The sequence below is a fragment of the Salminus brasiliensis genome, chromosome 13 (assembly GCF_030463535.1).
Source record: "Salminus brasiliensis chromosome 13, fSalBra1.hap2, whole genome shotgun sequence".
NCBI lineage: Eukaryota > Metazoa > Chordata > Actinopteri > Characiformes > Bryconidae > Salminus > Salminus brasiliensis.
Genome location: NC_132890.1, coordinates 32,387,288 through 32,406,054, shown reverse-complemented (window position 1 = coordinate 32,406,054; position 18,767 = coordinate 32,387,288). Strand labels below are relative to the sequence as shown.

Sequence of the window (18,767 nt, the reverse complement as noted above, 5' to 3'; positions counted from 1 at the left end):
AATGGTATCATGGAACTGTCTACAAAAGGTTTTCCAATAACCTATAGAACTTAATTAGGCATCCAAAGAGTTATTTGAGTTGTAATGGTTCTTAATAGCACCCCTGCCTTTGCTAAATATCATTTAAAGGATTCTTCCATCTTTTTTAAGAATGCAGCTCTTGCAGAATGCAGAAATGTATCATAGTTCACCATCACGACAACTGTAATCGATCAGCAGAAGTATCTGAAGCTTCTTTTTTCACATTATTAAATATTAAATATACTTTCCCATGCGGTAGCTGGCACTGTATGGTATTTTGAAACATAGACTGGTTCAAATCAGCAGCATTAGTCATTTGGCAACCTCCATTCACAAACACTGGCACTTAGTGCTCTCCTCCAAGCATGTTCAGCTGTCCAATGGTGTTAAATCAGTGGCAGTTTAAAAAGATGCATCGTGTGGTTTGAAGAAAGCACATTCTAGCTTTCAACCTGCCAGTGCTATGCCTTTATATAATAAGGGAGAACCCTATTATAAAGAGCTGGTCTAAACATGGTCTAAAGAGCTCACTGAACTCCAGCGTGGTTCTGTATGTAATCGAAGACACCGCTGCTCCAACAACAGCAAGTCAAGTGAAATTTCCTTCCTCCTAGATCTTCCTCCATCAGCTGTGAGTGGTTTTATTATTGAACAGTGGAAGAGTTTAGGAGGAACATCTCACAGAGAGCAGCTTAGCCACCGAGTGTCTGTCAGACCACGTAAAGTTACAGAGCGGGGTCAGGGCCGAGTGCTGAGCTCAGAGCAGAGTGCAGAAAAGCCTCCAACGCTCTACTGACTCAGCAACTCCTGCAGAGCTCCAAACCTGCTGCTGTTAGAGCTGCAATGTGGGGGGCCGACTCTATATTGATACATTTGGATTTAGAATGGGATGTCATAAAAGCTCCTGTAGGTGTAATGTGTAGGTGTCCCAATACTTTTGTCACCTTAGTGCACTTTGGTTGATTGACTACATTTTTATTATATTATTGTATAGTTTTTCCTTATGCTTTAAGGCAGCCATGTAGGTAAACCACAAGCCATTACACTGTGTGCTCATATAATCCTGCAGTCCTGGCACGGAGAAGCTCAGACCTTTGCTCCCTGCTCTGTTCTTACACCTCTTAAATACGCCACGTTCTGCTGATGTTCTCTTCATAAAAAAAAAACAAAAAAACAAAATATGACAGAAACACACAGAGAAATCACGCTGAACAGCAAATTCCTCTCTGTTCAAGAGGATTTGCCGCTTTCAGGGAATGTAAGCTCCCTCCTAATCCCACTAATATCCCAGCAAAGTTGCCTTGAAATTCATCTCAGTGGGTATGGGACCCTAAAATCTCTGGAGAAGCGGCTGCCAGGAACTGTAACTGGCACTAAGGAGTGCACTCACCGCTGCTGCTCTGCGTAGCGAAGAGGATAATGAGTGCCACGACGACAACGAAGAGCAGGGACACGATGGTCAGGAGGCCGATCTCCAGCGACGTCCAGCGAGACTTCTTCTTCTGTGTGTTGTTGTCGGCCATAGCGCGCTGTCCTTCTGGAGCAGCCTGTAGCAACTCACCTGAGTCAGACAGAGAAGAATGGGAAAACAGGGCTTGTGTGAGAGAGGGAGAGGTAGAGAGACAGGGAGAGAGTTAAAGAGAGAGAGAGAGAGAGAGAGAGAGAGAGAGAGAGAGAGAGAGGTTAGAAAAAATAAAAAAACTAAAACCACTACAGAGCAGGTTGGCCTCAGCAGAGTTGCTTGACTTCTTAGGGCTCCTTGAAGTAGCGTACCTCTGAAAAAGGACTGAAATGGTAAAGCTGCAGTCACGCAACTGGGTTGTTTTCCAGCCTTTGGACAAATGAGGAGACGGAGCAGTTCTGGCTGCGAGCTGTTAAGTTTATCTCATCAGGCAATTAATCATTGAGTCCTCTATGACATGTGCACGTGCACACACACACACACACACTTCCAAGCTTTAGTAGTAGCCTGACTGTGTAGATGGGCAGGTCCTGGATGAGAGCACCTGAAGCCTGGGGACAAAGTCTGTTCAAGTCTCCTTTTGAAGGAGGAGTGAACAAGAGGCCACAACACTCTCTCTCTCTCTCTCTCTGTGCCTCTCTCTCTTTCTCTCTTGTCCTTAATGCGTATACACACACAAACACACAGGCACACACATCATGCAGTAAGAAAGGTCATTGGTCATTGGTCATTGATGCGATATATATATATTATGACCACCATATAATATGTGTGTGGAATACATAAATGGGAATAACTCTATTTGGCTTTGTTGACCCTATCATGCCCTTCTGGACATCAGTATATACTGTACTCTATAAGATGACATAAGAATTTACAAAACCTTGTAGAAAGCAATAGTTTTGCCCTTTTAAAAAATATGTGAAACAAATATGCATGTGCACACACACACACACACACACACACACACACACTGGTGGTCTTTAAACTCTGACAGACAACAAATCTGACCGGCACTGGGGCTAATGTGGTTTATTTTTCTCCTCCAGGGTTCCTGCCTCTGAAGCAGCTAATCTCAGTATGGTGAGTAAGATCCAGCTGAACAGCTCTCCCTCCCTCACATGATGGGCTTTTTGTAGAACACAGCTGTATGAGAAAGTTTGGGCACCCTTGTACTAATGACATGTTCGTTGCCTGTTTGTTTTCGCAAAAGGTTACAGCTGAAAAGAGACTCTGCGGATAGACATTAAACATTCCAGAGCCACAGGAACATCTCACAACTAAAGGTGCATGTATTTATCACTGTATTATGTACAGTGAAATGTGTCCTCCTCATTTTACCCATCTGTGGTAGTGAACACACACACACTAGTGAACTTGGGGCAGTGAGCACACACAAATGCAGAGCGGTGGGCAGCCAACTCCAGTGCCCGGGGAGCAGAGAGGGTGAAGGGCCTTGCTCCTTGCTCCAACAGTGGCAGCTTGGTGAGCTGAGCCCAGATATCGAACCCACAACCCTGTCATCAATAGCCTGGAGCTCTAACCGCTGAGCCACCACACAAAAGCGAGTGGGAAGCAATTCCAACTCCAAGACCTGAAAAACTATGACTAGCAGCTACAAAAAGAAAGATCAGAGTCATTCCATCTCTGTACTGACTCTACAAGGTCTCCAAACTTTTGCACAGGCCATGTTGATGAATTATTTTTATGTTATGAAAGTCAGATTAAGAGGGTGCCCTTACTTTGCTTACTTAGTATAGCTCAGAAACTGCAAAGCTAATGTTGCTAATAAACACCAGTGGTCAATAGTCACTCAGATTCAGAACACTGACCGTCTGCACCACCATTAAAAAAAAAGCAAAAAAAACAGGCCGGTCCACCAGTATGACCAGCCTGTACAAACTGATCAACCAGCTTGATTAACTGCTTGGTTTTGATAGGTGAGCTAGTCCATCAAGCTGGTCAATGGCTTAATCAGATGGCTTACCAGCATGGGGTATGTTTTCACCTGGATGTCCAGCTTTTCAACCACCCTGACCATGAAGACCAGCTTGAACCATCTGAAACCAGCAACCAGCAGAAGTTGGTCTTGAGCTGGACTTTTTTCAGCAGGGTAATAACTCTGCAGTGCCTTGTGCTAATCAGGCAAGTCTAGGTGGGGTTTTAGTCTAGGTGGACTTCTCATTACCTGCGGTGTATTCACATACTCCAGACACTACATCTAGCCAGAGCATACTGAATAGTGACTTGGACAGTCCACGTGCCACAAATCTGGAGCCGCATATGATTTAGGGGGAGCCGGGGAAGACTGGCATGTGATTAGTCAGCTCATGCATCCAAGGATGAGCAGGGTGTGTGTGTGTGTGTGTGTGTGTGTGTGTGTGTGTGTGTGTTTGGGGGTATTTGAGTGAGTATGTGTGTGTGTGTGTGTGGATCCATCATATTTAGTCAAGACGGAGAGGGAGATGATTCCCCGGATGCTTCTTCACAGAGGCCTATCATTTTCCTGTGAATGTGTAAGATATTAAAATCCAGTAATCCTTCACTCTTAATCCCCTTCAAAGCACAGCCTGAAGTGAGCTACCAGTGTTTGGTTCCACTAAAGTGTGTGTGTAGAGTGCGGCTGTACTGAAATCACTCCTTTGCGGGCACATATTTATTTCTTTTGAGGCCAGAGCGCTGTGATGTGCAGTTACAGTAGGCATACAGGTAACTCTGGCTGTTACGTTGAACTCAGATTGGGGCAGATTCATAAAAGGACCAATGGATCTAACGGGACCTTCTTTCACCAAGACCTTTTTTCACATCATTAGTTTGGCCAAAGATTCACAGTCATCATTAAGAAAGGCCAGTTAATGCAAATTTCAAATATTACAAATACTTCAACCATGTCCCAATAACCAGTAGCCATCCCAAGAATCACTGGCTCAAATCCCAAGTCATGCTGCCTGCCATCAGTAGCCAGAGCCTGAGAGAGCACAACTGGCCTCACTTTCTCCGGGTGGGTAGATGGCTCTCTCGCTCTCGCTACATTGCCTCAGTGTGATGCTGGGCAGCGTGGACGTCTGTTAGACAATGCATCTATTTATTTTTTTTTTATTTTTTTTTTCACTTAAATAATCTGACTGTAAACGAAGGACAGAAAGGTCTTTGGGAAATGTCATTATGTGTGGGGTCTCGGTCCAAAAGGTATTTTTCAAACCCTGCAGTGTGGGCCAGTTATTCACACTACCAGCCCTTTTGGAGCAGAAGTTTTGCATGCCGCTGCGCTCAAATGATTTCATGTCCGTTATTGTTCATTATGTTACATAATGTAATGTTGTGTTTTCATTACAGTGAGACTGAACTTGGCATTGGTCAGCTCACGTTGAGCCTTGCCAGATAATTAGCACACCAGGTTACAACTGAACTGGACTGCCAGCTGCAAGTTTTCTTACAAACCTGCCCAAGAGAATCTGGCCCAGAAAGACAGTCCAAACATGAGCATATAAAAATAACCTCTAGGTAATACATCAAACAAATCTTCTGTCAGCTCATTCCTCAGGAATACTCTTATTTAGCTTAGTGAAAGCACTATTTTAGGACCATATTTAGAATGGTCAGACTCTCTATGACCAGCAAATCTGTCAAAGTAATGGCTGATCAGTGTATATGTTTTAAAATAAATTACATAAAAGAAAGTATTAAGATTTTAAGACTTTAAGTTCCAGCACCTCTAAACTCATTGAGGAATATCCACAGCATCAATCGAAACCTTTTAAACTTCTTGGAATCTGTTTATGGATTTTTATGACCCAGCTTAAAAATACTAAAAGATCAGTGAAGTGAGCGTCCATAGAGAGATAAGAAAGAGGAGAGACAGGAATATCACAAGCAGTTCCTGTTGGTTTGAAGAATGCCCCCTAGCGCACAGGTTCAGGCTATGTGTAAGTACAGCATATGGACAAAAGTATTGGGACACCTGCTCATTCACTGTTTATTCTGAAATCAAGGGTCTTAAAAAGAGTTGATCCTGCTTTTGCTTTTGTTGGAGTAACTATCTCTACCGTCCAGGGGAGAACGCTTTCTGTGCATTGCTGTGAGGATTTGATTTGATTGCATTAGGCAAGAAGAGCGTTAGTGAGGTCAGGATGTTGGATGATCCCCACCCGACCTCATCATCCCCCATCTCCCCAACTCATGCCGAAGGTACTGGAGGGAGCACCACCATCATTCCCGAGAACATAGTTCCACTGCTCCACAGCTCAATCCTGGAGGGGGGGGGCTTTATACCCCTCTAGCCCATGCCTGGCATTAGATAGGATGCCAGTAGGTTCATGTTTATTTGCTCCAGAGAGTTTTATTCTATTGGAAATATTTTTGGGACTACAGGGACTAGACAAGCTGTCTGCGTGTGCATTTTCACATCAGTATCAGCAATGGGTGCCAATGCATTCACTAGAAGGGCCATGTTAGCAGGCAGCCTGCTAATTTTACATTCATGGAAGTGTCATTTGGCCTTCACAGATATCAGCCTGCCACCGATAAAGGCCAGGTTGATTAGATATGATTAGATGTTTAACCAATTGCTTAAGTGAGTTATGGGATATTCCAGTGTTGGGAAAGTGGAGCTGAAAGTGCAGCAGACTGTCCATAGTGAAGAGGTTTTATTAGACCCTATAAATATATAAACGAACAGTCAATAGAGACTGCATGAGTTGGCCCTGAATACAATATAGTACTGCTAAAATTCTCGTTAGAAGTTGCTGTATTTCAACCAGTGACATTCGATACTGTATAGAGGAGTAGGGCAGTTTAAAAGCCCTTTAAACTGGGAGTTATTGGGTTTATAATGAATACTTTTCCGTAAGGGATCTTAAGGGTTTTTAAGGGGGAGGAGGGGGAATGGGGCAAGCTGACCCTATGGTGTCAAACAAAGAGCACAAACTTCTGGCTATATTTTATCTTATGCAAAAAATAAAATGAAATAAAACAAAAGTGTAATTATTATTTTAAAAAATTACAATGTCAGAAACATGACATGGATTATGATCCATACATTTATTTCCAAAATGATATATAAGTCAAATCAGATCAAATTAAATCAAAATAACAAAGAAACACATTTTTATGTGGTTAAAACTGATACAACAACGTTATTGGTTTTAGAAAACTGCTGCTGCTGTCACTTTCCCTCACTGGGTTTAGCTCTACAGTGGCTCCACTGCTTTTGGAAGCTGGAAAAACAGAAAAACCATAAACCTATTCCATTCTGTACTGGAGTACAATTGTCACTGCCATCCCAAACTCACCAGTTCACCCTGTCCACCAGTGTGTTTGTGGTATCTGTGGGCAAAAATGTAAAGGGCTCCACAGTACATCCAAATAACATGCCCATGTGTGGCCTGCATGGGTAGGCCAACTGTGAATCAGAACATTTTGTCCATGGGTTCCACATTAGCCCCACATATGAATGCCCATCAGGGTCAGTGATGGGACCATGAAGGGTTAAACATAGGCCCCATATGGGTAGTACACTGCACACTGCATATTTCTATATATCCCCATGTAAAGCAAGCATAGCAGCACTCTGAACGATTTCCTGATTCTTGAATATTAGATACTAGAGGGTTAAAGGTGCTGCTTTAAGGAACTGTTGGTATGGTCGTAGCATGCTCTGTCAGTCTGTTTTCATTACCACATGGAGAGCTGCCCTCGCCTCAGGGTACTTGAGGAGCAGAACTGGCCACAGAGGCGCCTCTGGCCATCTCAGGGAACATGAGAACAGCTCTTCCACTCGTGAAGTTTAACTAGCCAACCAAACTACACTCGGTTTCTCCACAGTGAAAGACTGTTGACCAGGCTGCCTGTGTGGATCCCCCCCACTGAATTTTTTTTTTTTTACTTGTCTTTCCATAAATCTGCATAAGTGGACTTTATTGAAAATGTTTAATGAAGTTTATGACAAATTGCTGCCTTGAGTGAATTACCCTTATTGAATTTACATTTCATAAGAGCAGTTTGTGCAGAGGAAGTTAAATTAGTAAATTTTAATTGTAAACCTGCCATTGTAATTTTTTACCCCTCTGGAGTAAACGTCAGGGTGGGCGATACAACAGGATTGTGCTTCTCAGTGCTAGCAGTAATACTGTGAGTAAATACTGGAGTAATAGATAGTGTGTACCTTTTAAATATTCCCAGTTTGACAAACTAAATGTTCCTATTAATGTTACTGATATTAGAAAACCTTCACTGGGTTTAGCTCTACAGTTCCTCTACTGCTTAACCTTAAACCTACTCCATTCTGTACTGGAATACTATTGGCAATGCAGTGCCAAACTCACCATTTCCCTTTGTCCACCAGTGTGTTTGTGGTATATGTGGGCAAAAATATAAAGGACTCCACAGATGTGAAGGCTTTTACTGCACATTTTACTCCTTAGAAGCAGAGTATATCTGCACTGCTGAAAGTACTAGCGCCCCCTACTGAGCATACCCAGATAACATGCCTGTGTGAGGCCTGTATGGGTAGCCTTCTGGAAACCAGAAGGTTTTGTCCTCTGGCTCCACGTTGGCCTCAGGTATGGATGCCCACCAAGGTCAGTGATGGGACCAGGAGGGTTTAAACAAGGACCCCATCTTACCCTAGTTACCAAGGAATAGCCCCAGTGGTTTGTACAGAAGTCCCTGTAGTTATAGGGTATAGTGTATAGTGTATAAAGGCTTATTACAGACCTTAGTGTGTAATAAGCCTTTCTGCATGAAAGGGTTACTTCTACAAGGTCTGGATCTCAATTCTATCAAAAATAAATAGTAAATGAATAATTGGCACGCCTGTGGACAGACCCCAAAGGGGTCTGAGGACTATACGAGTGCCCTCTTGGCAGGTGTGTAGCATAATTGTTTTATATGGCCATTAGTCGAGAACTGTTTCAGCTCGACGAGGCTCAGACTCTCCCAGGAATAGAGCTTGTGCGTCTGCTTGGGTTACATGAGTTCCATCACTCTCCACTAACCCCCATCTCTCATGTGCACACACTTCGCAGTGCTGGAAATCCTGCTAATAAAACACTGAGAATCTTTTTAGGAAAGTGCCACATTGCATCATAATGAGGTTATTTTGAGCAACATTTAAGCACCACGTTGGCAGTCAGGGGCGCTTATAACTTGCCAGACCAAGTTTTTGTTGTTTTAAAGACAGGGGGTTTATGCCAGGCACTGTGAGAGCTCTAAAGCAGACTTATCATTCTGGTTCACAGTTGTTGAACAGCATAGTGGATAACAGCCTTTTGCACTACTGACAGGGGTTGAAGGCCCTGGTCAAGAAGTAAAGCTAGTGTTTTTGGCTGCTTTGGCTGCTCATCATTGCAAATACCTCTCCCACTAGCTAGAAGTTTTATTATTTGTTTATTCTTATGATTAAAAATTGGCTTTTAACAAGCTATTTAAAAATGAATGTAAGATCATTATTTAAGAGTTTTTTTATATCAGTGTAAATTCAGATTCTGTTTAAATAAATGATTACATTCTTACATTTAGTAAAATGTGTTTATTACACATTCATTAAATATTATTTATCAAGTTATGATTGTACTGTATTTAATGTGTTGTTATTTTTTATTTTGGGAAAGTTACTTCAGATGGTTCTATAATGTTAGTGTTTGTCTAACTGGGAATGTTGTGCCAAAAACTTTCTGATAACGTTGTGATTCAAACCTTTACGACGTCACACGTTTTAAGAGCATTCCTGGAATATTATTTTTGTAGTGTTGCAGGCTAGCCTTCCTGGAATCTTTTAAAAGCTTTGCTGAACGTTCCTACAATGTTCTCTGCTAGCTGGGATAAAGGCTAGCATATGCTTCCTCTAAAACATGGGAAGCCAGCCAATGCATTATTCTGAACTCCCAGTAATGCCATTGGACAGTGCTAACTGTCAAATCTGTCACAAATTGGCTTAAAATATGTATTTGACTTCCTCTAAAAGTTAGGAAGCTTTTTTCATTCTCCTGTACAACTACCAACTTCAGGCCCTGGACATTATTGATGTGTTTCTTCAGAATTCTCAGAATTTGCCTCCAGGCTTTGGCGAATGACTCAAGCTTGAGAACATTATTTTGCATTCAACAGGTCACTGCTGTTGGTCCACATAGGGCTTATAATTGCTTGCTAGCTTGTTTGAATTATTGAACGTCTCAGACTGGGCAAATTCCTGTTTTCCTGTCCATAACTGTTTATTGAACAAATGTGTACATGTACAATTATTGGCTTTCAACATTTTTAATCTGTTTGAAATCTGTAAATAAATTATGTTTCTGCTGTAAATGTATTGTTTGTCTAATGAACTTCAAATAGGATGTTTGACTTTAATTTTGCTTTTTGTGTTTGATTTTTTTTCTGAATGTTTACAGTGAAAAAACTTAAGCAATTAGTAAACCTTTATATAAATAGCCACATGTTTAATTACAGATAATTGTTGTAATTGCACATAACTTCAAATGTAAATGATATAAAGCAGAAAAATATTAAAATAATACATTTATGATTATTGGCATAATATGTGAAACAGCACTTACAACAATTTTTAATAGAAGTCAACATAAAAAGATTTGATTTCAAGTCATTTCTAAACATTTCTATTGGCCCATTCCTCATAAACTTTTGACACAATATAAAAAACAATTGACAGATTGACTTTATGTCAGTACAGTGAAACACGGCAGAAAAGGAGATTGGAGGTTTTTGCGTGAGAGGGATATATTATAGTATATATTTTATGTCGTTAAACAGATTCAATATGAATGTGTTTGGGTATCTTCTCATAATTTCCACATTCATTTCGACATTTTATGAATTTTGTAAGTTTTTGTACCAAAAAATGTAGGTCATCCACTGTTTTTGGCTGTAATACAGCACTGCTTTGAAGCAGATAAAGCACACAGTGAGAGCTAGCCAGCCTCCACATAGAGGGGTTAGTTTTTACATATGAGACCCCCAACAAGAAAACAGCAAAGGAAAGCCCATAAGCCCACCGTATACATCACAACAGCTGATTTCTGACACTGCTTGCATACAAATATTATTAATCTTGCTCAAACACTTGATTTTGTACATGAGTTAATGTGTGTGTGTGTGTGTGTGTGTGTGTGTGTGTGTGTGTGTGTGTGTGTGTGTGTGAATACACTACCCCCACAGGCAAATTATTCATGGAACCTCTCCAAACTATGCAACTCATCAAATGAAAAGAGCATGTTCCCGATTGTGATTTCACTGGGGGGACATTCTAGGACAAGTCGCAGAAACTCCTGTCAAGTCTGCTAACTAACCCCGCTGTCCTGCTGAGAGTTGGTTCAGGCGAATGACAAACACTGATGCATTTCTGGAGCAGATCAGAGAGATATCGTCAGAAACTACAGTACTCGGAATACGACTTTCCAGCCGCAGGCTGAGTGGGAAGTGCTATGGAATCTGATCTGATGGTGGGTGTGCGTGATGTGTGGTAGATGCATCACAGTGTGCCAAGCCGTCATTCTGGCACAGAGACTCCCGGCAACCCTGGATAAGATATCACCTGAGGTATGCAAGCACAGACCTAGCTTATAAGCACTGGGGGGGTCTCAGCTAGATAAAGGAGGGTTAATCAACTCATCAGAATATGAGAACGTAAGAGGAGAGTGGATGGAAGGTGGATATATAAAAGTTCAGTAAAGTCCAGTAAAGCACACTGATGCCTATCAAACAAATGATATTTAGAACCGCAGTTTCAGATACTCGCTGGTGTTTCCTCTGGCATCTGTCTGATCTGCTCCAGAAAAGCATAAATGTTTGGCAAACAGTCTTTCTCAAAACCACCCTCAGCTTCTTTCTGCAGGCCAAATATTTCTAGCCACTGATTCTGCTGTTTAATTGAGACTCTGCGTTAGCTTGCTGGCTAAACACCACTGTACAGACCATGTTTCAGCTAACTGAGGCTCGTTTAAAGGATAAAGCTTCATATCTGAGAGCAAAGAGTCAAGTAAATGGTCTGAGGAAGGTTTTCGACTGTTTTCAGGCATGTTGAGTAGACTGGCTAATCCAGGTTTGCTTGCTCTGTCTTTCTGACAAACTCAGCATCGCTAAACTTGTAACTACGATGGGCTTGTTTTATTCCCACCTGTTTTCAGAGCATGACATCACCAATCAGTGAGCTCAGACAGCACCTTCACCCTCTGGTCATTTTAAATGCACATGGGAATAAGCTTATTTGGCCATGTACTCGATATACACAGTACAGAATCACAGTCTCTTGTCGTCATTTTGAAATAGCGTCCTCATTTTGAGGTACCGTCAACATTTTGAGATACTGCTAAATACAGTGGTACCATTATACTGTTATATTTATTGTAGTTAAGGCTACATTTTTGTTGACATAGCTTCCAAATACTAATATATAGATAAATAAAGGAAAAGCAATGTAACAAATAAACACTCAGGGGCTCTAATTATCTGCAATTATATTCTTTTTTTTTTTTGCTAATATGCTAGCATGCTCAAATATTTTGAATAAGTGTTTACCATAAAATAAAATCACTGTAGGAGAAAATAAGCACATAATATCATTCTAATATTACATTTACGGCATTTAGCTGATCCAGAGCAGCTTACAAGGTTACTCAGGTGGGCCAGTGTAGTGTTGAGAGTCTTGCCTAAGGACTCTTGCTGGAGTAGCGCAGCTTAGTCACCCAGATCAGGAATTGAACCCTGGGCTCCCACAAGGTGTGGCAGCTCAGTGGGAAGTAGCAACACCAACCACTCCTGGCACAATTCACGATTCTAATAATGAGTAGGATGCCTGGAAGGTGAAAAATGAAATGAATTTAAATCATTTTAGATCTGTATATAATTATAGATATCTCCATATATATATATATTTATCTATATTGATGTATATCTATAAATATACAGATAAATTACGTGATAATGAAATTATAATAAAATTACAGTCCAGAAGGGCTCATATTACAGAAGTGGTGATCAAATCTAAAGACAGAAAACCAAAAAATAATAATAATTTCTGTATTAAATAGCTATTATATTATAATGATATTAATTAATTGTTCCCAATACCTCAAATATCAAATAACAAATCTAAAAATAGCTTTGGCTGTATGTTCCAACATTAAAAACTTCACAGCATTAGCACGTGTACAATAACACATTAATGTGCCAAGTTTTACCACTAGGAGAACTATCAGCCTCAAGCACTTCATCGTTCGAGAGAGTGGGGGGAGAAAGCTCTAACTCTTGCTCTCCTGCACTCAGTGCTGTGTAAAACGCCCAGCATGGGGCTGCAGTTGGGACTTCACGCATCCACACACCTCCCACCACATGTTACACATATACTGCCTATGCGTGTGTACCATCTCTCTCGCAGACATACACACTGCACCCAGAACCAACAAGTTCCCAGATCACTTCAAGATCAGTGTGTATGATCTCCAAGTGTATGTCAGGTTGACACGATTTTCCCTAGAACTCGACACACACAGACCTAGAGGAAGTGACACACTCCTCCACAGTCCAACAGGCATGCACTAGTGTAACCCGCTGAAAACACCACCATCACACACTTTCTGCATTCCAAGAACACTTTCACATTCCAATCTCATTGCACACACACACACATACATACACACACACACACACACACACATATATATTTATACACACAATAGTAGTAGTATATTCAGTACAGTCTTGGTCCTTACATTGTCTTAGGGGTCAAAAATGACCTGCCACTGTGTTTAGCAGCTGAGAAAACCCTCATACATATTATATATATATATATATATATATATATATATATATATATATATATAGGGTTATATATATATATATATATATATATATATATATATATATATATATATTTATATATTATATATCATATATATATTATATTATATATATATGAGGGTTATATATAACTATATACACCAATATATGATATATACACCAATGATATCGACCATGAAAGCTGTACCACCAGGGTACTTAAATTCTCTTTGGGCCATTTCTGACTCCTAGGACAGAGGGAGTATACACAATGTTAAGACTACATAAGGATTAAACTGCCCGGTTCTGCTCCCAGTGTGCCCTGCCTTAAAGGAACAGTCCTAATCTTCATCAGACACACCTTTTCCGTACTGTCAGCTACCACCAACAATTATTACTATTATTTCAACATGTTTCTCTGTACTTAGGAGAAAGTCACCCAGTGACTTAATGCACTTATAATAGAAGGCAATGGCTTGTGAAGTTGGATGAAACTTCCTAAGAACAGCTTTGGTAAGACGCTCTCTCATGTCTGACTCATGCTAGGACGTGCATTGTTGGGAGTGTAATGGCTGTAGTGTCCAATTTACCTTACACACTCTTCTACTTCAGACGATAGTTGCCTTTTCTATTCTACTAGAAATAAGTTTTGAATCAACAGGTTTTCGAGTTCTTATTTGAGTGCAGATGAACATGCAGGTTAGTGTCTGTAGTGACTGATAGTTTGAAAGAGATCAGGTTGAAGAACACTGACGTATTCCTTTAACTGCTGGTCACTCTTCTGCAGTATCTGCTGGGAGTTCAGTCCCATAGGTTAAACTTTTTGCCAAATGTATAACTGTCTGTTATGCCGACCATGACAAAGCTGGGCTGAACTGAATTAAATTTATCTGAATTGGATTGAAATTGATCTGAAATAAACTGGACTGAATTGATCTGATTATCTGGATAGTGTTAAAGTAGAGAGGAAATTATCTGAACTGATTTGATCTGAACTGAACTGAACTGATTATTTTAATAGCACTGAATTGAATTGAATTGAATTGAACTGAACTGAACTGAACTGAACTGAACTGAACCTGGATAGCACTGAGGAGCTTAAACTGATCAGATCTGAATTGAACTGAACTGAACTGAACTGAACTCAACTCAACTGAACTGAACGAATCCAAACCGAACTGAACCTGGATAGTGCTGAGGAGCTTGAACTAATCAGATCTGAACTGAACTGAACTGAACTGAACTGAACTGAACTGAACTGAACTGAACCGAACCGAACCGAACTGAACTGAACTGAACCGAACCGAACTGAATTTAACTGAACTGAACCTGGATAGCACTGAGGAGCTTAAACTGATCAGATCTGAATTGAACTGAACTGAACTGAACTGAACTGAACGAATCCAAACCGAACTGAACCTGGATAGTGCTGAGGAGCTTGAACTGATCAGATCTGAACTGAACTGAACTGAACTGAACTGAACTGAACTGAACCGAACCGAACCGAACCGAACCAAACTGATCAGATCTGAACTGAACTGAACTGAACTGAACCGAACCGAACCGAACCGAACCAAACTGATCAGATCTGAACTGAACTGAACTGAACTGAACTGAACCGAACCGAACCGAACTGAACTGAACTGAACTGAACTGAACTGAACTGAATTGAACTGAACTGAACTGAACTGAACTGAACTGAACCGAACTGAACCTGGATAGCACTGAGGAGCTTGAACTGATCAGATCTGAACTGAACTGAACTGAACTGAACTGAACCGAACTGAACTGAACTGAACCGAACTGAACCTGGATAGCACTGAGGAGCTTGAACTGATCAGATCTGAACTGAACTGAACTGAACTGAACTGAACTGAACTGAACCGAACTGAACCTGGATAGCACTGAGGAGCTTGGCTACATGAAGCTGCTTTATCTCCAAAGGCCAAAAAAAAAAAAAGCCAAAACCAAATCAGCTGGAGCAGCCCACCAGCTGCCCGCAAGCAGTGAAGCCCACCGTAACACCCACCAGCTCTTTGCAGCAGCCTTCTTAACACCATCAGAAAGCAGAAAACACTGGGAGTGAAGACAAAAGCTGACCTCTCCACTGATCCTATTAACCCCTTAAACCCTAAGGACCTGTCGGCTGGCTCTCATTTTAACCCCTTACTCTCATAACTTCACAAGCTTTACCTTCACAGTGGGTCCAGCACCAGTCTATAGTACATGATGGATGATGCGATTGAAGATTAACCCTTTGAAGGAGGACTGTAGAGGAGGGTCATATTAAACTCAGTGTAATCGACTGACTGACTGCACAATCCACACTGTTTATAAGTAATAACAGGTTAATACTCGAGCAATTTAGTAAAGATTTAATAAAGCTGGGATGATTGGGATGACTAACTTATTCGGGATTGGGGAACCCAAGCCTTGGACAAAGCCTGTGCAAATGGTCATACTTCTGTTCTTCACTCTCTTCACTACATTACTGCCACAGTTAGCATCAGTTTCAGCAACCCTACAGCTGAACCCTGTGGGACTCCACAGATGTACTAAACTGAACAGTTGGCCAATCATTTACAGTGATTTCTGCATTAGGATGAATAACTGAATAATTAACCGGTGATCCAAAAGCACCTGAACGTGCACCCCCCGAGCGCGCACACACACACACACACACACACACACACACACACACACATATACACACATACACAAACCTACATGCCATACACACTGCGAGTAGCGGCACGCACGCGGGCTTATAGCAGAAACTTTAACGCTGCGTTTGCAAGCGCGTGCGTTTTGTGGCAATAGAAAAAAATCAACCCCCTTCACACACACACACACACACACGAACACACACACATGAACACACACACACACTCACAAATACACAAAATCAAGACTCACCAGGGGTCTCTGGAAATTTGCGGTCGATGATATAAATGGGCATCACCGAGCGGTCAGCCGTCCATCCACAGCCGCGAGAAAGACGAGCAGAGCGCGCGCGCACCTCGTGCTCGGTGTCTTCGGCTCCGCTACACGCGCGCGCTCGGTATGTGTGTGTGTGTGTGTGTGTGTGTGTGTGTGTGTGTGTCAGGGTATGTCTGTGTGTGTGTGACTGGTACTCCTCTATCATAGACTCAGCTGGACCCCGCTGCACACACAACCTCAGCACGAGCCGCGAGCAGAGACAGATCTGAAGACAGCCAGCGTTGGAAGTGTATGTGTATGTGTATGTGTGTGTGTGTGTGTGTGTGTCTGTGTTTGTGTGTGTGCGCGCGCGCTGCTGTCTAATGCTGCCCCCCCCCCCCCCCCCCCCCCGCAGGAGGCTCTAAAGAGGGACCTGCGACCAGCGCGTGCGACTGAGGAGGACTTCAAGAGGAGCAGGGAAGCAAGAGAGCACAGGGGAAGGAGCTGGCGGGGTTAAGGGGCATATATCAGCCATAACATTAAAACCGATTAGCCATAACATTAATACCACCTGCCTAATATCACTCAGGAGGTCACTCTGTGCTGCCAAAACAGATCTGGCCTTTGCAGGCATGGATTACCCAAGGCGTCCTGTGGTACCTGGCACCAAGACCTTAGCAGCAGATCGTTAAAGTCCAGTCATTTGGAAGTTGGGGCCTTTAAGGACCAAGTTTGGTAGATATTGACCACTGCATACCAGAAACACTGGTACACTCAAGACCTGCCTGATGCTTTGGAGATGTTCTGACCCAGTGCTCTAGCCGCCATCGTCAAAGTGGCTCAGATTCTTCAGCTTGACCCTTTCTCCTGCTTTCAGCAACACATCACCTTCAAGAACTGACCGTTCACTTGCTGCCTAATATGTAGATCCACCCCTTGACAGATGAAGCCTCTGTAGATGAAAATAATCAGTGCTTTTCACTTCACCTGTGGGTTTAAGTTCCATGTCTGCACTGAACCCTCTCTGCTCCAGGGTCACTGAAGCTGACCTTGCCTTTCTAAGCTGGGATGTGTGAAGATACCAGCGCTGTTGTACTTTACGTGTAAAGGCAATAAACACTGTAAATAATGTAAAGTCAGGGCAGCTTGAAATTATACAGTAACTGTTTGCACACTCCCTGAGTTATGTTCTATTGCTCTGCAACGATAGTAATTCCAAAATGTAGTGTTGAGGCCTTGCTGTGATTTTAGAACTTACAATCTCCTTATATGTAATGAGCTGCAGTTAGACTGTTGTGCCACCCTGCAGCTGTGAATTTACACTATGTAAAAACAGTGAATTTATATATATTTGTTTTTTGCTCTGCAATGGTAATAATTCTGAAACACCAGGACCGACTAGTGGAGGTTCTTTAAGGTACATGTTGAGCCCTGTATGCTGCTGATTCCATAATAATAATAATAATAATAATAATACATTATTATTATATTTAGCGTGTTTCAAAAACCCAAAGACACTTAATATGATCAGTATATAGGGCACAGGATACAGAGACAACAGGAAAATACTTACTAATAGACGGAACTGGACATGGACGAGGCATAAAGGAGGAGCAGTAAGGCTCACTGTTTGTGGTACGGATAGAACCCTAGAACTGTCCAAGCATCAAGTTCAACAATCAACCAGATTGTGAGGTCAAAACATATAAATATAAATATATACACAAGAGTTATCTGAATTGGACTGATCCAATTCATATATATATATATATATATATATATATATATATATATATATGTGTGTGTGTGTGTGTGTGCATACAAAAGTCTATATGTAAAAATTTGCCATTTGCATTTGTATACATATACACACATATATATATGGCAGCACACACAAACACACACACACACATACACACATACAGTGTTCCATTATCTCAGGCATGCAGTGACCCAGGTGGAGGGAGCGTAGGGGGCTGCTTATCATTTCCCACGTCCTTCACAAATGCTCTGTTGCCGCGGTGCAGTAGGGGACACTAAAACCCTGCCACATGCCACGGATTCAACACACTGCCCAGAGCACGAGAGGAACGCCAAAAACGTCATTTCCGCATTCTTCCTCAGTACCTCCCTTCAGAATAAAAGCAGAATAGTACCACGAAGCTGGGCATTTTGTCCACTGCATGGACAAAAGTATTGGGACAGCGGCTCAATATTTTGTGTCATCAACAATCATGGATCGTAAAAAAATAGTTAATTCTGCTTTTGTTGGAGTAACTTTCTCTACTGTTTCTACTAGATGTTGGAGGAGCATTATTGTGAGGATTTGATTGAATCCAGTAACTTATTTTAAGTTATGGATGGATGGATGGAGCAACACCATCATTCTAGAGAATACAGCTCCACTGCTCCACAGCTCAATGTTGGAACGGTTTATACCCCTCTAGCCCACGCCTGGCATTAGGAGGCATGTTGCCAATAGGGTCATGTTTATCTGCTCCAGAGAGTCCTATTCTATTGGCAATACTTCTCTACAGGGACTAGACAAGCTGTGTGTGTGTGTGTGTGTGTGTAT

General features: G+C 41.7%; 1 protein-coding gene across 1 annotated transcript in view; it reads right to left on the bottom strand.

The window, feature by feature from the left end:
• The window catches only part of LOC140574873 (neprilysin-like), a 54,799-nt gene extending 38,300 nt beyond the window's left edge, over positions 1-16,499 (bottom strand). The window contains exons 1-2 of the mRNA XM_072694927.1: positions 16,190-16,499; positions 1,412-1,582 (exon numbers count right to left, since the gene is read on the bottom strand). Of these exons, the coding sequence (XP_072551028.1) occupies positions 1,412-1,582; positions 16,190-16,418 (400 nt within the window). The 5' untranslated portion in view covers positions 16,419-16,499. The remainder of the gene's footprint in view (positions 1-1,411; positions 1,583-16,189) is intronic.
• Between the last annotated feature and the right edge of the window lie 2,268 nt (positions 16,500-18,767).